Source organism: Podarcis vaucheri (genome assembly GCF_965113315.1).
Source record: "Podarcis vaucheri genome assembly, chromosome: 15".
Classification (NCBI taxonomy): domain Eukaryota; kingdom Metazoa; phylum Chordata; class Lepidosauria; order Squamata; family Lacertidae; genus Podarcis; species Podarcis vaucheri.
The window spans coordinates 26,126,810-26,144,449 of NC_138753.1; the positions used below are offsets into that span (position 1 = coordinate 26,126,810).

At 43.2% G+C, this 17,640-nt stretch overlaps 1 protein-coding gene across 6 annotated transcripts in view; it reads left to right on the plus strand.

Annotated features, from left to right (window-relative positions):
• Positions 1-17,640, plus strand: part of DIXDC1 (DIX domain containing 1) — an 84,732-nt gene that overhangs the window by 12,584 nt on the left and 54,508 nt on the right. Inside the window, exon 1 of one of the 6 annotated variants that reach the window (XR_014214019.1) lies at positions 3,488-3,738. The exons of 3 other annotated variants lie outside the window; for them this stretch is intronic. Coding sequence is in view for 2 of the 3 variants with exons in the window: in XM_082200984.1 (XP_082057110.1) it covers positions 3,679-3,738 (60 nt within the window). In the remaining variant the exon portion in view is untranslated. Of the gene's footprint in view, positions 1-3,487; positions 3,739-17,640 lie in introns of those variants that run through there. 2 more of the 6 variants (XM_082200984.1, XM_082200980.1) reach the window with 2 other exon arrangements.

Genomic DNA, 17,640 nt, shown 5'->3' on the forward strand with positions numbered 1-17,640 from the left:
ACCCCACATCATGTTAAGTTATTGGATGCTACAGCAGAGGAACTTTGACATGCTATCATGTTCACAATATTGCGTTTGGGGGCCATTTAAAGATATGCAACAGTAAACAAGCATTATGCAGCCTGTTTTTTGGAGAGGATTGGCGGAGCAGCATCCATGTTGTGAACATTCTTTTCTGTATCCTGTAGGGTATTGAACTCATACATTGAACTCATACTTAGTACATGATGAAAAGTTGTCTGTAAATCTTTATCCAGTGTGCAACAATTATTTTACATATTTCCGAGGCAACGGTTGTTCTTATATTGAGGCTTAAATGTTTACCTTAAATGCTTTAAGAATAACAGTCTTAAAATTGTCTTGCTTCTTATCAAAGCTACATATCGTTCCTTATTTCAAGGTCTCATAGAATATCATGCTACTCTTCGTGGGCTATAATGCAGAATCCTGACCTGTTTGAGTTATTGTAATCTGTCTTGGTGACAGATCTGCATATTGTTCCTTTCCTTTGTATACACTGCATAGTTTAGAATCCAGAAGTGGAGAGCTCTGGTTTTCATTCTTTATTATTAAATAGAAAGTTTCCAATCCTTACGGTGGCAAAATAATTGCTTTAACTTGCTAGCTGCTTCTGCTAAAAGATGCAGAAGTGGTCTATGGCTGGAACATGGAGCTTCCCCACGGCAGCTTGCTTTCTCTCCTTTCTTTTTTATTATTTTATTTTATTTTGAAAAAGTAATAATCATAAATAAATAAAAATAAAAATGTGCACCCCACCACTGAGACCATTCCATTGTAACTATCCAACCTCCCAAAATTTCAACACCTCTTGCGATGGTTTGACCCCTTTCCATTTTAACAGTGAAAATTCTACAAACACCCTTCATATCTCCTCAAAATCATTTCTCCTGCATATGCCCCGTCTTACCTTAATGGCACATGTTAATTTATCATTCATAGCTATATCCCACACCTCTTTATACCATTCTCCCATTTTATGTTCTGCTTGCCCCTTCCACTTCCTATCTCTCATAATTCGTGCAGCTATCAATAAATTTGTGGGCAAGTCCTTCATAGCCTGCGAACCTTCTCTCTCTCCTTTCTCATATCCTTGTGTCCTCGTGTTGTTGTCTGTCCCTTTTATTCTTATGTGCTTCTTCCCTTACCCTGTTCTCATGCTTGGTCTTATTTTTCTTTCAAAGAGTCCTAACCCAAATTTATAAGAAAAACTTGATTGAGGTCTTGAACTCAAAGTGGTGATAATGAGGACTTGAACTTGAAGAACAAGGGAAGCAGGATGCTACACCAGGTCTCCACACTGCCAGTGATTCTGAGTAGTCGTTGGATCCAGATGTCCCTGCTCCACTACTTGAGGTCCCTACACCAGTTGCCTGGATTCCTGGCCAGCTTTCGGGTGTACCCACCCCATCTCCCAGGGTTACAGGAACAGAGGAGACAGCAATCCAGGCAGGAAGTTCCCAGGCAGGAACTTTAGAGTCTCCAGCAAAGTGCCCACCTATAAGGCTACTCAGGAGGAGAGGAAATGCATGGAAACTCCCACCTGGATCAGGGGCTGGCTGAGAGCCAGGAAGGGATAGAGCAGGGGTCAGCAAACTTTTTCAGCAGGGGGCTGGTCCACTGTCCCTCAGACCTTGTGGGGGGCAGGACTATATTTTGGGGAGGGAAATGAACGAATTCCTATGCCCCACAAATAACCCAGAGATGCATTTTAGATAAAAGCACACATTCTACTCATGTAAAAATACCAGGCAGGCCCTACAAATAACCCAGAGATGCATTTTAAATAAAAGCACACATTCTACTCATGTAAAAACATGCTGATTCCTGGACCGTCCGCGGGCCGGATTTAGGAGCCAATTGGGCCGGATCCGGCCCCCAGGCCTTAGTTTGCCTACCCATGGGATAGAGCCTCCAGCTCCTATTTAATCTGAGCTGCTTCACTGCTGAAACAACCGCTGTCATTCCCAGCTCCAACCTTCCAGACCTTGAGAAATGGACAGAGAAATGGTGCAAGTTAAGCCAGTGTGTTGAAAGTGGCTTATAATTTGGGCTCTTCTGTGTGTGCCTATCATAGGACATTTTCATGTTTTAGGAAGTAATAATATGTTATTTGTACACCGACTTTTATTATAGTTACTTGTGACTTCTAACATGGGCTGTAATCCTGTGTACAGTTATTTAGGAGTGAGTCCCATTGAAGTCAGTGAAACTTGCGGCAACTTACAAGTAATATTGCATAGGATCGGACTGAAAGGCAGCAATATGCTCCGTTTTAAGTGTGTCATTTCAGGAATTTATTAACAAACAATTTAAATAGTACTGGGATGGGATTGTCTCAGGGCTGTTCTTGCATAACTCTGCATCTGGTTTTGTTAAGCAGTGCTGAGAATTCCCATTGTTTTGTTCACTTAAAAGGAAGGGGGTGAAGTCTTTTGCTGAGCAGTGTGGTTTGTTCCAGAAAAGCATTTAACTTCACTGATAGCTTAAAGGTACCAGTGTCCCCACTTTAGTTGGATGAATATCTCATAATAGCTCTAATCCTGGCCATCACTGTGCCTTGCCTCCTCCATTCCTAGAGCCTCTGTTAACTGGAAAACAAACAAATGCCAAAACAAAAACTTGATTTTGCACAAATCTTGCTTATTTCTTTTTTTAAAAGAGTAAGGAGATGAGAAGGGTGGGAGAACAGGGCTGTGACTGACTCGAGGCACTTAGCATACTCACAGACGTATAGCCAACCCACACCCCTTTTGAAGTCCAAATTACATTTTTTGGTGCGTAACAAATATAGAGTTCTGTTTTTAAAAATCCAAGAGAAGGAAGTGTGTACCACGGGACAAAGATGACACAATCTTGTACACGTTTACTTGGAATTAAGTCCATATTCTGTTAGTTTTACTCTCAGGTACACGTGCCTAGGAATGCAGCCTACAATATTCCAGCAACTTGAAAGGAAATGCTACCAGGATGTGGACACACTTAATTTGTTTATTGCTCCCCCTGGGCTGTAAGGATCGATTTGCATAGCCAAGCCATAGAGCATGTTTTCAAACCACATTTTAGCAATGAACTGCCTTGTGTGGTTACAGGTATATACACAATGTACCCTAACACTGAAGAGATGGCAAATAAATTGGGCATATTGCCTGTTACAGCCACACTGGCGCTGACTTTCAGGTTTCCTGCGCCAAGTTTTAAAGTTGGACGTTCCATTTTAGATTTTCTTCTCTTTCGACTACGTTCCCTTCTTAGCCGAACCAGATTTGCTCCCCCCCCCAGTCCTTCGGAGCAGAGCTCTGTATCAGATGGAGGGGCCAGCCTCTGGAAATAGGTTTCAGATGTTTTCCCTGACCAGTTCCTCAGCCTGCATCTGTTAAGCTGAGGCGTTTCTATAGGAACAGAGTGGTGTGACATCTCTCCTGCTGCTCCCCCAGTGGCTCCCTCCGAGCATGCCCAGTACAAGTCTTGACTTTGGCTCAAGTATCCTGTTTGCACTAACGGGCTGCACATATGGGACTATGAACGAGGTCCCCCATGAGCTGCAAGTCTTTGTCTTTAGGCGGAGGAGGGGGGGGAGGAGGAGGGGGTCGTGCCCCAGGCTGGAGGAATTGTTTTGCATGCTCCGAGAACTCGGCCCTTTGGGTGGGCTCCTGAAGAATGCTTGCCTGCTTGGCGCGCGGAAATTTATTGGATATCCTGCACGAGGGCTTCACGGAGGTAAATAAAACTTATCTGTCTTCCTTATCTTGTCTCCTGCAAAGCTAAAGTGCCCCAAATGCCACTGAAACGGGAAAGAGCTTGACCTCCAAACGTGAGGACTTGAAGCAGCCAGCAAGCCTCGCTGACGCTTTGCAGAGCATCGTTAAGTTTTGGAGAGTTTGTGTATGCGATTCCTAGCTAGCTGTTTATGCACCAAGTTGCAGCAGCAACCTTTGCTGACTGACTCAGCAGCAAAGTGCGGAAACATTAGGATGAAAGACCTGGCTTGTAGAATTGGCAGGTTTTTGCTGGGTGTGTGTGTGTGTGTGTCTGCTTGAAATGCTGTAAAGTCTGTTTTTATGGGCATGCAGATTCCTGGAGTAGGGACTTAACATGCTGGCTGCTCCCCCCGCCCCCTTTCCCCGTCCATCTTGATTCTAAACAGTTGGGGACATAGAAATCGGCACATACGGGGCGGGGTGTGTGTGCGTAATTTGATCAATTATTCTGAAGTTGAAGGAAAGCATGTTAAATAAACTCTTAAGTTGTGGGATGAAATACCTGGCTGATACCATTGAGGGGCGAGGGCAGCATCTCCTAGTCCTGCTTGCGAGCAGTTGGTGCAAAGCCAGTTCAGTTTGATCTGTTTGCCTTTATCAAGGAATGCCATCAGTGGCCGTGCAGCTAAGTCAAGGGTTTCCTGGCTCAGCAAGCTGAGAAGACAGGAGACCAACGTGAGACTTACGTTCAGTGATCAGGATTATGGTGGTTTCCCCCCTCACCTGACAGAACTTACATTGTGTTCCAGACTTAACCTTGTGTCTTGATTTGACTGCTTGTAACGCTTCTTTTGGCGCTTGCAGGCCTCAGCTCTTCTCAGATGTTTCATTCCCTCTTTCCTATTTACAAACTCCTATCTCACAGTGCATCCAGATAAATGAGACTGCTCAGGGGGAACTTCAGACTTTTAAATATAGAAAATGAGCACTTCTCTCTCTCTCTCTCGTTTTCTTTCACTGCTGTCCCCCCCTTTCATTTGAATATCCTGCTGTCATTTATGAGTTTTAGGTTTATTCAATGTATACATCGCTTCCTACTAAAAAAAAAAAAAGTCCCCAAGTGCTCTGTAACGAGAGTAAAAAATGCAGTTAATGTTCTGTTTTCTATTGGCAGGCTACAAACATTGTTGAACTACAGCTCCCATCATCCCATTGGCCATGCTTGCTGGGGCTGATGGGTGTTATAGTTTAGCAACATCAGGAAGGCCACCGGTTCCCCACACCTGGCTAAGTCTGTCCTCCCCTCTATTCTCTGATGGGAGTGGGGTGGCAGGTAGAAGCAGAGGAATCTGGAAGGATATTTCTGTGGCCGGGATCTGTTATTTTTTCTCATTTTTAAAGCAAGCAGTGGGATCCACTCTGAGGTAAACGCGCATAGGATTAGGCCATGGGCAAACAGCTGTTTACACCCTGGTCTGAGCATTTCCCCAGGAATAAAATATCATAGTTTGAGGGTTAGGAAAGCAGAGATTCCCCCCACAGACTCGTGGATTTTTTGCTGGTGTACTGTGCAATGTGTTACTGACACAATAATAGCGCATTAGTTGCTGGACCGCCCACACATCATTCTGCTTCATTAATTTCTCTGCAATGCTTCCCTAGTGTTACCACGTTACTTCCATCTGGAAGGGCACCCTTGCACAATAGGACAACTAAAGTAGGCACCCAAAAATCTCTGGAACCTTTTTTCAGGCCAAGGTGTGTGTTAAATTTCATTTTATAATCCCTTCTTGGAACATTTGTAATATGTAAAGTTAGAGGATTTTAGCAGGAAACTACAGGATGTGCACCACTAAAAAACAAAGCAGCATAAAACTTTAGAGGGTATTAACAGTGTTGAGAGCAGGATTGCTTATCCCCACATCAATACCACCATGAGCACAAATCATCCCGAAAGCACATTGAAAAAGACTCTTGGATCCTCAGCAACAAATCTGTCTTGAACTTCACAGCAAGGTCAGTTTGGGATTTAACCTCCTGGTGTGCCGGCTGGGAGCCATTTTGGCTTTCGGATCCCCTGACTCCCAACTGACTTTGGGAAACTGCCAAATAGGGTAACAAGATCATACTATTCTCAGTTCTTACATCTGAAATGAACCCTGCAGGAATCTCAATTAGGCTGGGTCTCAGAGCTTTGAGAAGCAGATCTTTCCTCCCTTTTTCATTGTGATAAGTTCAAATGAGGGGTGAGATGGGGAATAGGCATCAGAGGGCATGCAATGTCATAGCTTCTGTACTGTCTCCCTATAGATTTCTGAGCATATTTCATTGTACTGATCTCGACCTACACAGTCCTAAATGTCATGAGCTTCACGAGACTACTTCCATTCCCATATGCCATCACAGTGTCTTAAATCAACCAAGAGTATACCATTGAACAATAAGAACACATACAGAGGTATTATTGTTGGCTGTTCACCAGCTGTGGCATTTCTTGCTTTTTTAGCCATAGCTAGATCATTGCATCATATATGTAGCAGGGAATGCAGGGCCTTGGGCAAATTGTTAAAAATGTTTTAAGAAAGTAGAAATGTGAACAGTGCTAATAAACGTAAGTACAGCTGAAAAGTTATTGGACTAAGTAGAAATGAGTTAAACGTGGACTTGTGGACAAGATTTTGGAGTTGCTTGTACATACTGTATAAGTTTTTCCTAATGAGGCAAACACCCATTTTCATCTAGGAAAACTGATGAGAAAGGGTTAACCACTCCCTCCAGTGCCACAATTCCTTCTGTGTTTCTGTTTGCTAAAATTTATAGTGACTGCAAATCCGATCATGGATTTCCATTATCTTGTCCAGCTTGGCTTTTAGGCTTGAGAAATTCTCAGCTGCCCCTCATAAATATCCACAGCACTTTAGCCAAAGATCAGGAAATTGCAACTGAGGTTCAGCCTCCTTTTCTTGCAAAAGGCAGGGCCACCTTTATTTGGGCAGCTTCAAGTTAAAAGGGACTCACTATGATAGGTTGCTACCACCATCTTTAAATTGCATCTTCAGCTTCTGAGGCATAAGAAGTAAGACTGTTTTGCTCTAGGTCTCATGCTTAGAGCTAAGAAGCAAGGATGTTTGATTTGTAATCTTGTGCTTTGATCCACTAACCACAGTCCTTCCGCTCTACTATCTTAAGGAGGTTTATTCATGAACTCACCAGACTTCGGAGCAGTTGCAGTCTCAGCTATGTGTGACCGCCACCCCACCCCCAGCTGGCCAGGTGATGTTGTCTGACGCTTGTTGGACTAGAGGACTTTTCAGGACATGATTACAGCAGGAGTGAGAAAGTGGTTCAGCACTAGTAGCTGCTTTAAAAAATGCTGCAGCTAGTGGGATATTTTACTTGCATGCAGCTAATACATTTTGAATGCAGTTTTTGCAAATGTGACAAGTGTCTCACAGAAATTAAAGGACCTGTTTCATGAAGCCTGGAGCAGAATGGTAATTGTGCCCCTGCCGGCCCTGATATGAAGCATGGGAATCACAAACCTTGCATAACTTTGCTGGTTGGGCCTAGATACAGTGCAGCAAAATAGAATGGATTCGGCTTAAAAAACAAAACAGAAATACATCCATTCCTTTATATATTCACACAACCCCAAAAACTAACTGCTTAGAAAAAAGAATAACAAATTGCAAAGAAAACGCATTCTGGTCTCTGCCAGTGGGCCAGGGGACCAAGGTACCGTATTTTTCGCTCTATAAGATGCACCAGACCATAAGACGTACCTAGTTTTTGGAGGAGGAAAACAAGGAAAAAATATTCTGAATCTCAGAAGCCAGAACAACAAGAAGGATCACTGCACATTCACTCCATAACACACACACACATTTCCCCTTACTTTTTAGGAGGGAAAAAGTGAGTCTTATAGAGCAAAAAATACATAGGAAGAAGGGTGCTCCTCTGCCCCCTAGGAAGAAGATTGTGGTGGGGACTAACCTTCTAACATCTGTACAGAGCTTAGAAGATTTTAGACACTTTGTAAGTGTTAATATTCATGAAGATGAATTTAAAAGTTCTTAAATGCAAATATAGAGGGCTGTGTGCGCGTGCACACACACGAACATTTGGCTCTCAATCTCCCTACTGCTTTTACAGTAATACACGCCTTGTTTCAAGATCACAGCACTGCTTCTGTGGTTGGCATTTTGGGATCTGGATTTGTCAGGTGGTTTTGTTTCTGCTGGTCCCTCCTGCCTCATTTTTTGCTGGCTGTGAGCACTCACCCAGACCCATTAACACAGGGAATGAGTGTGACCCAGAAAGAGGGCCTTACTGCCTTCACGGGTGCAGGGCCAGTTCTGCACCAATCGAAACCTGTTTTTGCAGGGGTTCCATTGCGCATTAACATGGCCACTTTTAATTTGAGGGAAAAGCATATAATCAGCAGAGCAGTTGGTAGTACAGAAAAGCAATGAAACAATAAATAGCAATCTTTCTCTCCATCAGCTCTGTATAAGAAGATGGAGAAGAGAGCAGGAAGACCCCTCTAGCTGGGAAGCCCCATGGAATCTTCTCCAGTGATGCTTCTTCTTATCTCTCTTATCTTCTTATCTCTACCACTGCTGCTGAGCAGGGTGTGGAAATGTGCTGTTCCCACTTCCTTTCTTATGCCCGTGTTTCGTGGGCATAGTGGTTGGGAGGATTGTGCCCATAGCTGCTTATGGCGAATCTGCAAGCTGCTCGCTCTTCCTCTTTCTCTCTCTCTGGACAAAATTTCCACTCTGTGATTCCTTTCAGAAGATGAATGAGGAGGCAGATGTGGCTTTTTGAGATTGCTGTCTCAGTAGCATCATGGACCCAGTCCGCTGCCATGGGGGTGAGCAAGAGAGTAGAGACAAGAACAACCACTTTTTTTTGCATGCTTCCCCCAGAAGAGGCAGAGACCAAAAGGGGGTGTGCTGCTGGGGTCGATAGGCTCCAGGAGGATTCCTAGCATTGTGTGTGTGTGTGTGTGTGTGTGTGTGTGTGTGTGGTCTTCCCTTCTGTACATGACAGGGTAAGGGAGAAGAAATTGCTGTTGACTTCTCTTCACTAGGAACAGCTGCTGATCAGATGCTTTTCCTTTAAAATAAGAGTGCCAGTGTTAAACGTACCCTTTTCAAAAAGGGATGCTTCATATGTCGTTTGACCCCTGGTCGCTAACGTAATCCTTGAATCAGGGTTCAGGGGAGCATCCTTAGGCTAAATGAACCTTCGGTTCCTGGATAAGATACGGTGTGTCTCATTTAAATCAGAGTGGCTGCAGTTTAAAAGCTGGAAGGCCCCTTGAGGCGATTGCACAGCCCCTAGCCCTTCATTCATTAGCGTATTATGTTCTGCAGTTAGCCTGATTTCCCGCTATTTCTAAAGGATGCTCTCCACACTTTTCGGCACTTTAATAATTCAGCCTTCCAGCAGGATGGAGGCAAGATATTGCAGGGCTGGTATAAGTGGCAGGTTGCACGGTGAAGAAACTTAGCAGGAACGTGAGTGTGGTTCAGCATTTGCGGTTTTCTTCAAAAATTACAACCCCCAAAACAAATCAAAGGCACTGTGAAGACACTTAATTGGGTGAACTGTGTTTCTTAGTATAAGACAATCTTCCCCAACTTGGTGTGTTCCAGATGTTTTGTACTGCGACTCCTTTCAGCCTCAGTTGACACAGGCTAGGGCTGATGGGAGTTGTAGTCCAAAACACCAGCAGGGCACCAAGTTAGGGAAGGCTGCTATGAGACTTGATTTTGATATCGGGGCTCAACAGAGGCTTTCCATAGTGTCAGTTGTCTCCAGATTCAATATTTTGCAGGAGGGATTCAAGCATATTCTGGAAATTTAGCTTTGTGCAATTAAGTGGATTAAGGCAGTCTGCTGTCCTAGCACACCAGACCCACTTGGGGAAAAGAAAGACTTTTTTGCAGCTTTGGAAAGTGATGGAAAAATGCATTGAAAAGAAGAATGAATGCATTGTAGGATAAATGAATGATTAGCAGGAAGAAAATAGTGACTATCTGGAAATACCCACTGATGATGCTACAGTTCCCTCACTCTGAAAGTGAGTTGTCAGGAGTGGGAAGACGACTGCATTATTAAGCTGCTGGTTCCATTTATCATGAGCATGACTTGGCCCTAAATGAAAAAAGAGGGGGGAGTAATTTTCTTTTCCGAAACACCGGATGATGTTGCACAGAGATGTGTTTGAATGATTTCCCTTGATTTGTTTGATATGGCAGAACCAGCTGAGATTTCTGATAAAGAAGCACTTGCTCCAAGGAGGCAGGCATTGGAAATATTCTTTCTCCTTGAAAAGGTGAAGATAATCATCGTCATAATGATCTCCCACCTTTGAATACAAGTGCTGGGGAAAATCACTGAGGCTTGTTGGGTTGAGAGGGGATGGTAGGATGTACCGTATTTTTCGCTCTATAACACGCACCCGACCATAACACGCACGTAGTTTTTAGAGGAGGAAAATCCGTAGGCATGCCACCCGTAGGCATTCCCTCCATAACACGCACAGACATTTCCCCTTACTTTTTAGGAGGAAAAAAGTGAGTGTTATGGTGCAAAAAATACGGTAATTTTGGAGGACAGGAAGGGCAACGGTGGGTGTTGCAGATTGATGGGGTTAGAAACAGTTTGTAGACCTGCCAGTGCGGAGAGACAGACAATATTTCCAGTGACCATTTGGAGCTCATGATCTGTATTCAGGAAAACATGACTCTTAAGGACCAGTTGATGCATCCCTTGTGCCTTGGAATTTGCCTGGCCTTCTGAAGTGAATGAGGTGGACAACTTGCTGGGCTTCATGCAAAACCGCAGTTCATATTGTTCTTTACGGATTCAAAGTGGTTAAACCCTGATTTTGACAGTCATACCTCCTTAGACTCGTCCCTGATTGCCTCTCCTTGGAAACAGCCTTAAAATCAGGAGGAAAATGTTGCCGCTATTTTTAAACTTACAGAACCTGTTGCTAGGCACTGCTGAGCTCAAGGTGGTCAGGCACAAGCAGTGCAGGAAAAATCACTGAATGGGGAGAACGTCTGAGATGGATTAGCTTCAGACCTCTGGGTCTCAATGCAGCCTCTCTGACTGTCTTGGTCTTGTCAGAAATATAGGCAGGAACTGAAATTCGGACTTAGCACCTTGTCCAAGTCTCCAGGCTGCCCACTGTAGTGGTGACCAGCTTTGGGGAACAGATTCCTTTAATAAGTAATCTGTGCTTTGTATTCTACCCATTTTAACTATATCCAACTGACCACATCTACTCGTGTCCAAGGAAGTTGACCTTTAGGGAACAAACCCTTCATTTTCTAGCACATCAGAAGAAAAAATAGAATCCCCCCCCCTCCCCGGTGATGCTTAGGTTATTCCAGATGGATGCTTGGAATTAATCACAGTCTCTCTTCTCCATACCTCCAGTCATGCTTTGGTAAAAATCTTCCCCACCCCACTTCATTGCTTTGAAAAACAACAAGAATGTAAACTGACCAAGCTCTGGCCAGGAGATTACTGAGGTCATCTAATTAAGATAATGTCTAGGAGCTTAGAAATTATGCAAGGCCTTAGCCACATTATGTCCTGATGCAATTAATGCCTTGAGCTTCGTTCCTTGCTTCACTGTTTGGCCTGCAGAGCCCTGAGTGCTATGTGAACACTGAAACAATAACAACATACACCCTCCATAGGAAGGAACTATGGAGGAACAGAGGCAGTGGCTCATAGATCCTTATTCTGCTAGAAAGAGAAAAGAAAAATTATAACCATAATGTAAAATGTGCGCATTTAGTTAATTCATTCTTCAGTCATCATGCTTAAATAGAATTGAACTTTCTAGTTATGGAATTCACAGGGGTTGTTGGCATAAAATTTGCCTTTCCTTCTTGGCATTTTCCTTTTGATCTGCATTATATCTGGCGAGGAATAAATGTGGATGGATGTTGGGAAATGTGGCTTTCTCCTTAAGCTTCACCTACGTTTGTTGTGTAATATGTCCTGATGCTTAAGACCAGAAAAAAGCAATTCTTGCTTTAGAAGTGAAGTGTCCTCAAGGAATGTGTTCAGGTGCCAGTACAGCCCAGAAATCCAGTTTATTCAAGAGGAATTGATAAATGAAAAAGAGCAATGCAAAATCAAAATGAAAATAAAACACTAAACCAGAATATTGGTCTAACTAGTCCTACACAGCTGCGCAGCAAGCCGATTGGGTGCCCGGGGTGGCGCGCGTGCCCTGTGCCCAGAGGCGAGCCAGGGCAGGACACTCCGTGGGGCCTCCGAGGAGTCTGCCTGCCTCCTCCAACTTATCCGCCCTACAACTGAGGGGCAGGTGGCGGGCAGACAGTTTGGGGCTGCACGGAGCCTGTGGACACCCAAGCCACTGCATCACTCCCAGGAGAGATGTGTGACTCAGGTGTGCTGCAGGCCCCACGGTCAGTGCTGCCAGCCATTTTGTCACTCCCCTCAGTGGTGACACCCGGGGCGGATCGCCCCCACCGCACCCCCCTTCCTTCACCCCTGGTCCTACATTTGGTGAAACTCACATTGGTCAAGCACTCTCATTGGCCAACTCAGGTCTTGATAATTCCTTTTGTTGGTTTCAGGATGCGGGATCAAGAGGGAACAAAGGAATACATAATGATATTTATGGTCTCTTGTGTCCAGATAGCTTTTAGTGACAAGTTCCTTGGCACAATGAATTGCAGAACAGCCATGTACTTAACATCTTTGGGAAGCTGGAAAATGAGGCAGTGAGAATGTCAAATATTGTCTAATTTGTCCTAGTTTTCCTACCATATAACAGCCTGTCCTCAGCTTGTGGATTGGAGGGGTGACCTCTCTGCTTGGAGGTGATGGATAACTTGTGTATCTTAAAGGGACAGGCAAGGACAAGATGGAATCATGCCTCATCATGCCCTCATCAGTTCTGCACCCAGTCGCCCTCCCAGCCATAAAGCAGATGTGCTACTTTTGACTGAGCAACGTGACCAAGGACAAACAAACCCTAATTCACAACTGCCCTGGATGATCCAGCCTTTTGTTTTTCTGCTTCTTTTATCAATATGGTGGTCTGGACCATCCATAAATGCCAGATTTGCATCTCATCATCATTCTTGCCACAGGAATCACAGTACCTGCAATATTTGGCTTTACATAGGTGATTTCAAGTTTCTGAAAAGCATTTTCTTAAATTAATTCATAAGAGAAAACGTGCATGCAAAAGCGGTAAGGGGGTTCAAAAATTCCTTAGAATCAAGTTGACTAGGAGAAGCCATGCTTTTTATGTATTTTCATCTAAAACATTTTTTTTTTAATTCTGCAGAACTGCTAAGGGAAGCACCTGCCATTAGAAATATGAAATAAAACCGGCTTTAACCTTGCTGATGAGAATTCTCTTTCCCCACCTATCTTAAGTCTGTGTCGCTATCAGTCCACTGGTGCTGCATCAAGATGAGTGCTGTGTATCAGTGCACTGGAGAATTGCTTCAGATAAATGATATTCGCACTTCTCCTCTTTAACTGTCGGGGCCTATTTAAAGTCATTCCGCCATCCCCCTACACTGGTGAATTCTCACTATTGTCTACGTACACCTATTAAGCAGGAAAAAATAAAACGGCAGCAATTCACAGCATGTGGTTCAGAGCCTGCCTCTCTGTCTGTGTTAGATCATGTGAAAAACTAGTCCAGGCACAGTCTAAGTCTGACCTGCTGTTTCAACTTGAGGGTTTAAAATAGCATCGATACAAGTGTAGTTGCATTGTACAGGTGCCATAAATGGTTGCAGACCTTTTGCTGGCTGCAAGAATGGTCCACTGTGATTCAGCCGCTGAAGGTGCAGCAGGAGATTCCCCAATTCCTTTCTTTTAGAAACTTCTACGTTGACCTTAAAAGTATGTGAAGGACACGTACATCCAACAGGTTTAATATGAGGAAGGAATACTGCCTGAGAGATTGTACCTGAACAGAGCAGCTACTTTCCCATCTGTGGAGCTAAGGTAAAGCAGGCACTCTTTTGGAACACAAAGCCGTGTTAATATAAATAGGATTATGCCTAACCCCGCGACAATCCCACCAATCGGTGCCTTGTATAGTAACTCCTGCACTGAGAAAGATACAGGGAGAAATTTGGACTTTGCTTTGGGGGTTAGCGCTTCTTTGCTCCAGTTTGGCCATTGGCCAAAGCTCAGAGTGATCCTAGAGCTATTAACAGTAGCAGATAATGAAGTAAATCTTTGAGGACTCAGAAGATGCCAGGCGAGGGAAAGTGGGGATTTTTTATTTTTTTAAAAGCACCTTTTGCCCTTACCTCTCCTGAATTATAACACTGAGCGTTATATGATCAGAAAGTGACAAAAGGGGGGGGGGGGAACCTTCAGGGAATTGTTAAATACTGTGCTGTTTGGAAATGTCTGAGCTGGAGCAGGGCTGCTTAGCCATGTCACAAGAAGCAATGTAATGAGACCACAGGGAGTTTTGCACTCCATTGGAAGGACACAGGTGGATGTGGTGAGCGGCTGGTGGGGAAAGTATTTAAACAAGCCACAGGAAGATGCTCTCTGTGCCAGGATATGATCATGCAATGATAATTTTCTCAGTAACAGTCCAGTGCCATCCTTCTGCTTTTTCATTGCTATTGTTTAATATTTGTCTCATGCCAGGCTGTGTGATGTGCAGGACAGAGCAGTGATGTCGTCCCCAACCAAAGGAGTTTATAATGTATAGAACATCAGTTAGATAGGAGGATGATGGGAGGTATGGGTCTCACAAGTAAATAGTGGAGGCAAGACTTATGAAAGTGGAGGTTTGTTCTGGGGTGTGGATACTTGTTTCTTAGAGAATAACCTTTGCAGTGGTCGATAAGATCTTGCAGTCTGACGACAGGTGAAGGTGAAAGCAGAGTCTGCAAAAAAGGCAGAAGTGTTCGAACCCAGGACATCAGATTGCAGGATACAAAGTTTAATGTGTGGCATAGTAAGGAAAGAGGCTTGAGGTTGAGCAGTTTGGGGCAAAGACAAGTGTGTGTGTGTGTGTGTGTGTGTGTGTGTGTGTGTGTGTGTTGCTAAATTATTTCTGTCTTTCTATACAGCCCTTCATCAAAAATGAGTACACAGCAATTTACAACGAAATGAGGCCATGTAACACATAATGCATGATAAGCAGAAAATACTGAAAAAAAATACTCATAAAATACATAAATAACAGATTGGCAGAACCATAATCTAAAAATAACTTAACCCATTGGCCTTTAAAAGTCTTGACAGAAAAAGGTGAGCTTTTACCTGGCACCTAAATGGATTCCAAGTTTGAGCAAGACACATTTTTGTGGAGAGGGCATTTGGCAGACATGGAGCCACCACTGAAAAGGCTTTCCCACAGATTCCTGCATGCACTATGCGCCTCATTTAATGCAGAGACCACCAGGAGAGCTTCACCTGTTCCCTCTGTGTAATTTTCATGATGATCGTTCCACACCACACTGCAATTACATAGATTTATGGGTTGGCGCTGCAGATTCTGTGTATTTTAGGGAGCTTTTAGGTTGTAATGTGTATGTGTTTTGGATGCCTCAACTTGGCATTGGCCTGCAGGAAATAACTGGTGCAGCTAAGCACTGTAAAGAAGAAAAGGAACCCTAGAAGCTCTTCAGCAGGTAAAAGCATAATATAGGAAGCAATTCCTTGGTTCACTTGAAGTAGTTGGCAGTCTACAGCCTTAGAATATTGGCCTAAGGTGATTGCTGGGTCTTGATAACCAGCTGTGGAAGTAAGGGGAATTCATATTCCCTAAATAAAAATAATGGCGGGTAAAGTTTTAGTCTTTAAAGATGGAAGCTAGTAATTAGTCCCGTGAAGTAATTTTCTCTAGAGAAAGAACAGGAGCTGAGTTTGGCTTCATTGCCTGCAGTTGTATCCAGACATCATTATAAAGTTTCTGATCGTGGTTAATAAATGCAAATGGGTTTTATAGGTGTTCTCTCCCCCACCCTATTCTCAGTTTGCTCTGTATCCATCCTTACAACCGGCCTGCTTTGTTTGCTGTCTAGCCTGATGAAGAATTCTGATGAAACCAAAAACGTGCATAATTTTCATGACATTTTGTTTGGACGTTTATTTATAATTTTTATTTATGCTATTTGTTTTGCTGCTCCATAACAAAAAGTTTTCATATATTGCCTTTCACCTGAGACCTGGGGCACAAAGTCTGCCTCTTGAATGGCTTACTGTACAGGGAATTGCTGGATTTTTCAGGGGGCGGGGGACCCAAACTAAAATCAGTGGAAAACTTAAGGAGCCAAGTTATGGATTGGTTGCAATATCACCAGATATATGACATATTTAAATTACACAGAAAGAATGGATTTCTGGACCAAAGCTCAAAATTTGAAAAAGAACTCTTACGAAATAAGGATAACTTCTGTCTAAAATGTATATTTTTTTTATTAAAATGGGAAACAAAAGGCGAGCTTGTTCAAGTTCTGGGCAATAGATATAGGACACAATATAGATCTTAAACTCTGGGAGAAACTTTGGAAATTGGGAAATAAATGTCCCATCTTCAGATGCTTTTTTTAAAAAAAATCAAATTAGGGAGTCCCTGAGTAACATATACAAAACACCAGCTTTCTATCTGTGGTAGATGTACCTTAACAACAAAGTTTGCCTCTTGAGCAGCTTGACGAAATCAAGCCAAGCCACACACACAATAGAATGGATTGGTTCTGGAGTTCCCTCTTGTTCTTGGACCAAGATTGGATTGGGAGCAATATGATTCCCTGAGATATGCAGAAGGACTTCTAGACTTGTGAAGTGCAAGGTGCATTTATTAACATGGTGGTTGTTGTTTTTAAACAAAGGTGCAACTATTCTTATTTTTTTGACCCTAGATTAGGACTCTGTATATAACACTTTCTGCTGTATTAACATAACGGTTCATTGAAGATGCGCAGGGCAGTTATGATGTAAGGAAGTGATCAAACCAAATGCTTTTCATTTTGACAGTTCAGAATTTTCATGGTTGTCCAGTGCCTCATGGTTTTCCCATTTCTGCGCATTTAATGCCACTCTGCCACTATTTAGCCATTAAATTTTAATGCCTTTTCATTTCTGTTGCCTGTTCATCTCAGCTGCCAGGAATGACAGGCTGCTGGGGATTTTTCATTTTGTAGGAAAATGAAATCTCTGTGGAATCTTGCAGGAAAGTCGTAAGTGCGGAGAGAGTTCTAGACACATAATACGCCTGAAACTGCTGCAGGAAAGTCTGATGCTCTGAAGGGGAAAGATTATCGAAATTGTTAATTAAATGAGAGTCTGCAGCAACTGTAACACCATTTGCTTCTCTTTTGGAGAGCAGCATCACTGTTTGATAGTAGCAGGAACTCATCTCCCTTTGAAAGGGACTCTCAAGGCAGACAGTCGCAAAGGTTTTGAAGTGATTGGCTAAAAAATGAAATGTTAAAATTTCTGGGCCTAATCAAAGATAATGCAAGTCAGAGCTATTATGGGAGGGAGCTCCTCCTCCAGGCAACCTATTTATTTGAGCATCTATCCTGATTTGCTTGCCCAAAGCTTATGTAGTTGTTAGACATTGTCCAGTCTTTATTGAGCATTCACTCTGATCTGTTTGCAGGGAGGATATATGTCAATGAGCATTCATCGTGTTTCGCTTGAAGTGTGTTCACACATCTTCCTGTTGATCATTTGTTCATCCCACACTTTTTAATGCATCCCCTCTTTATTTTTCTAACTGCAAAAAACAACAACAATTTTTAGCAGATTTGTTGTACTAGGAGGGCAGAGCCCTTCAATTGTGCAAACCTAGCAATGACAACCCCTTCATGGATCACTGCCTTGCCGTGGCGAAGGGGCTTGAAGAACTCAGAGAAGCTATGAA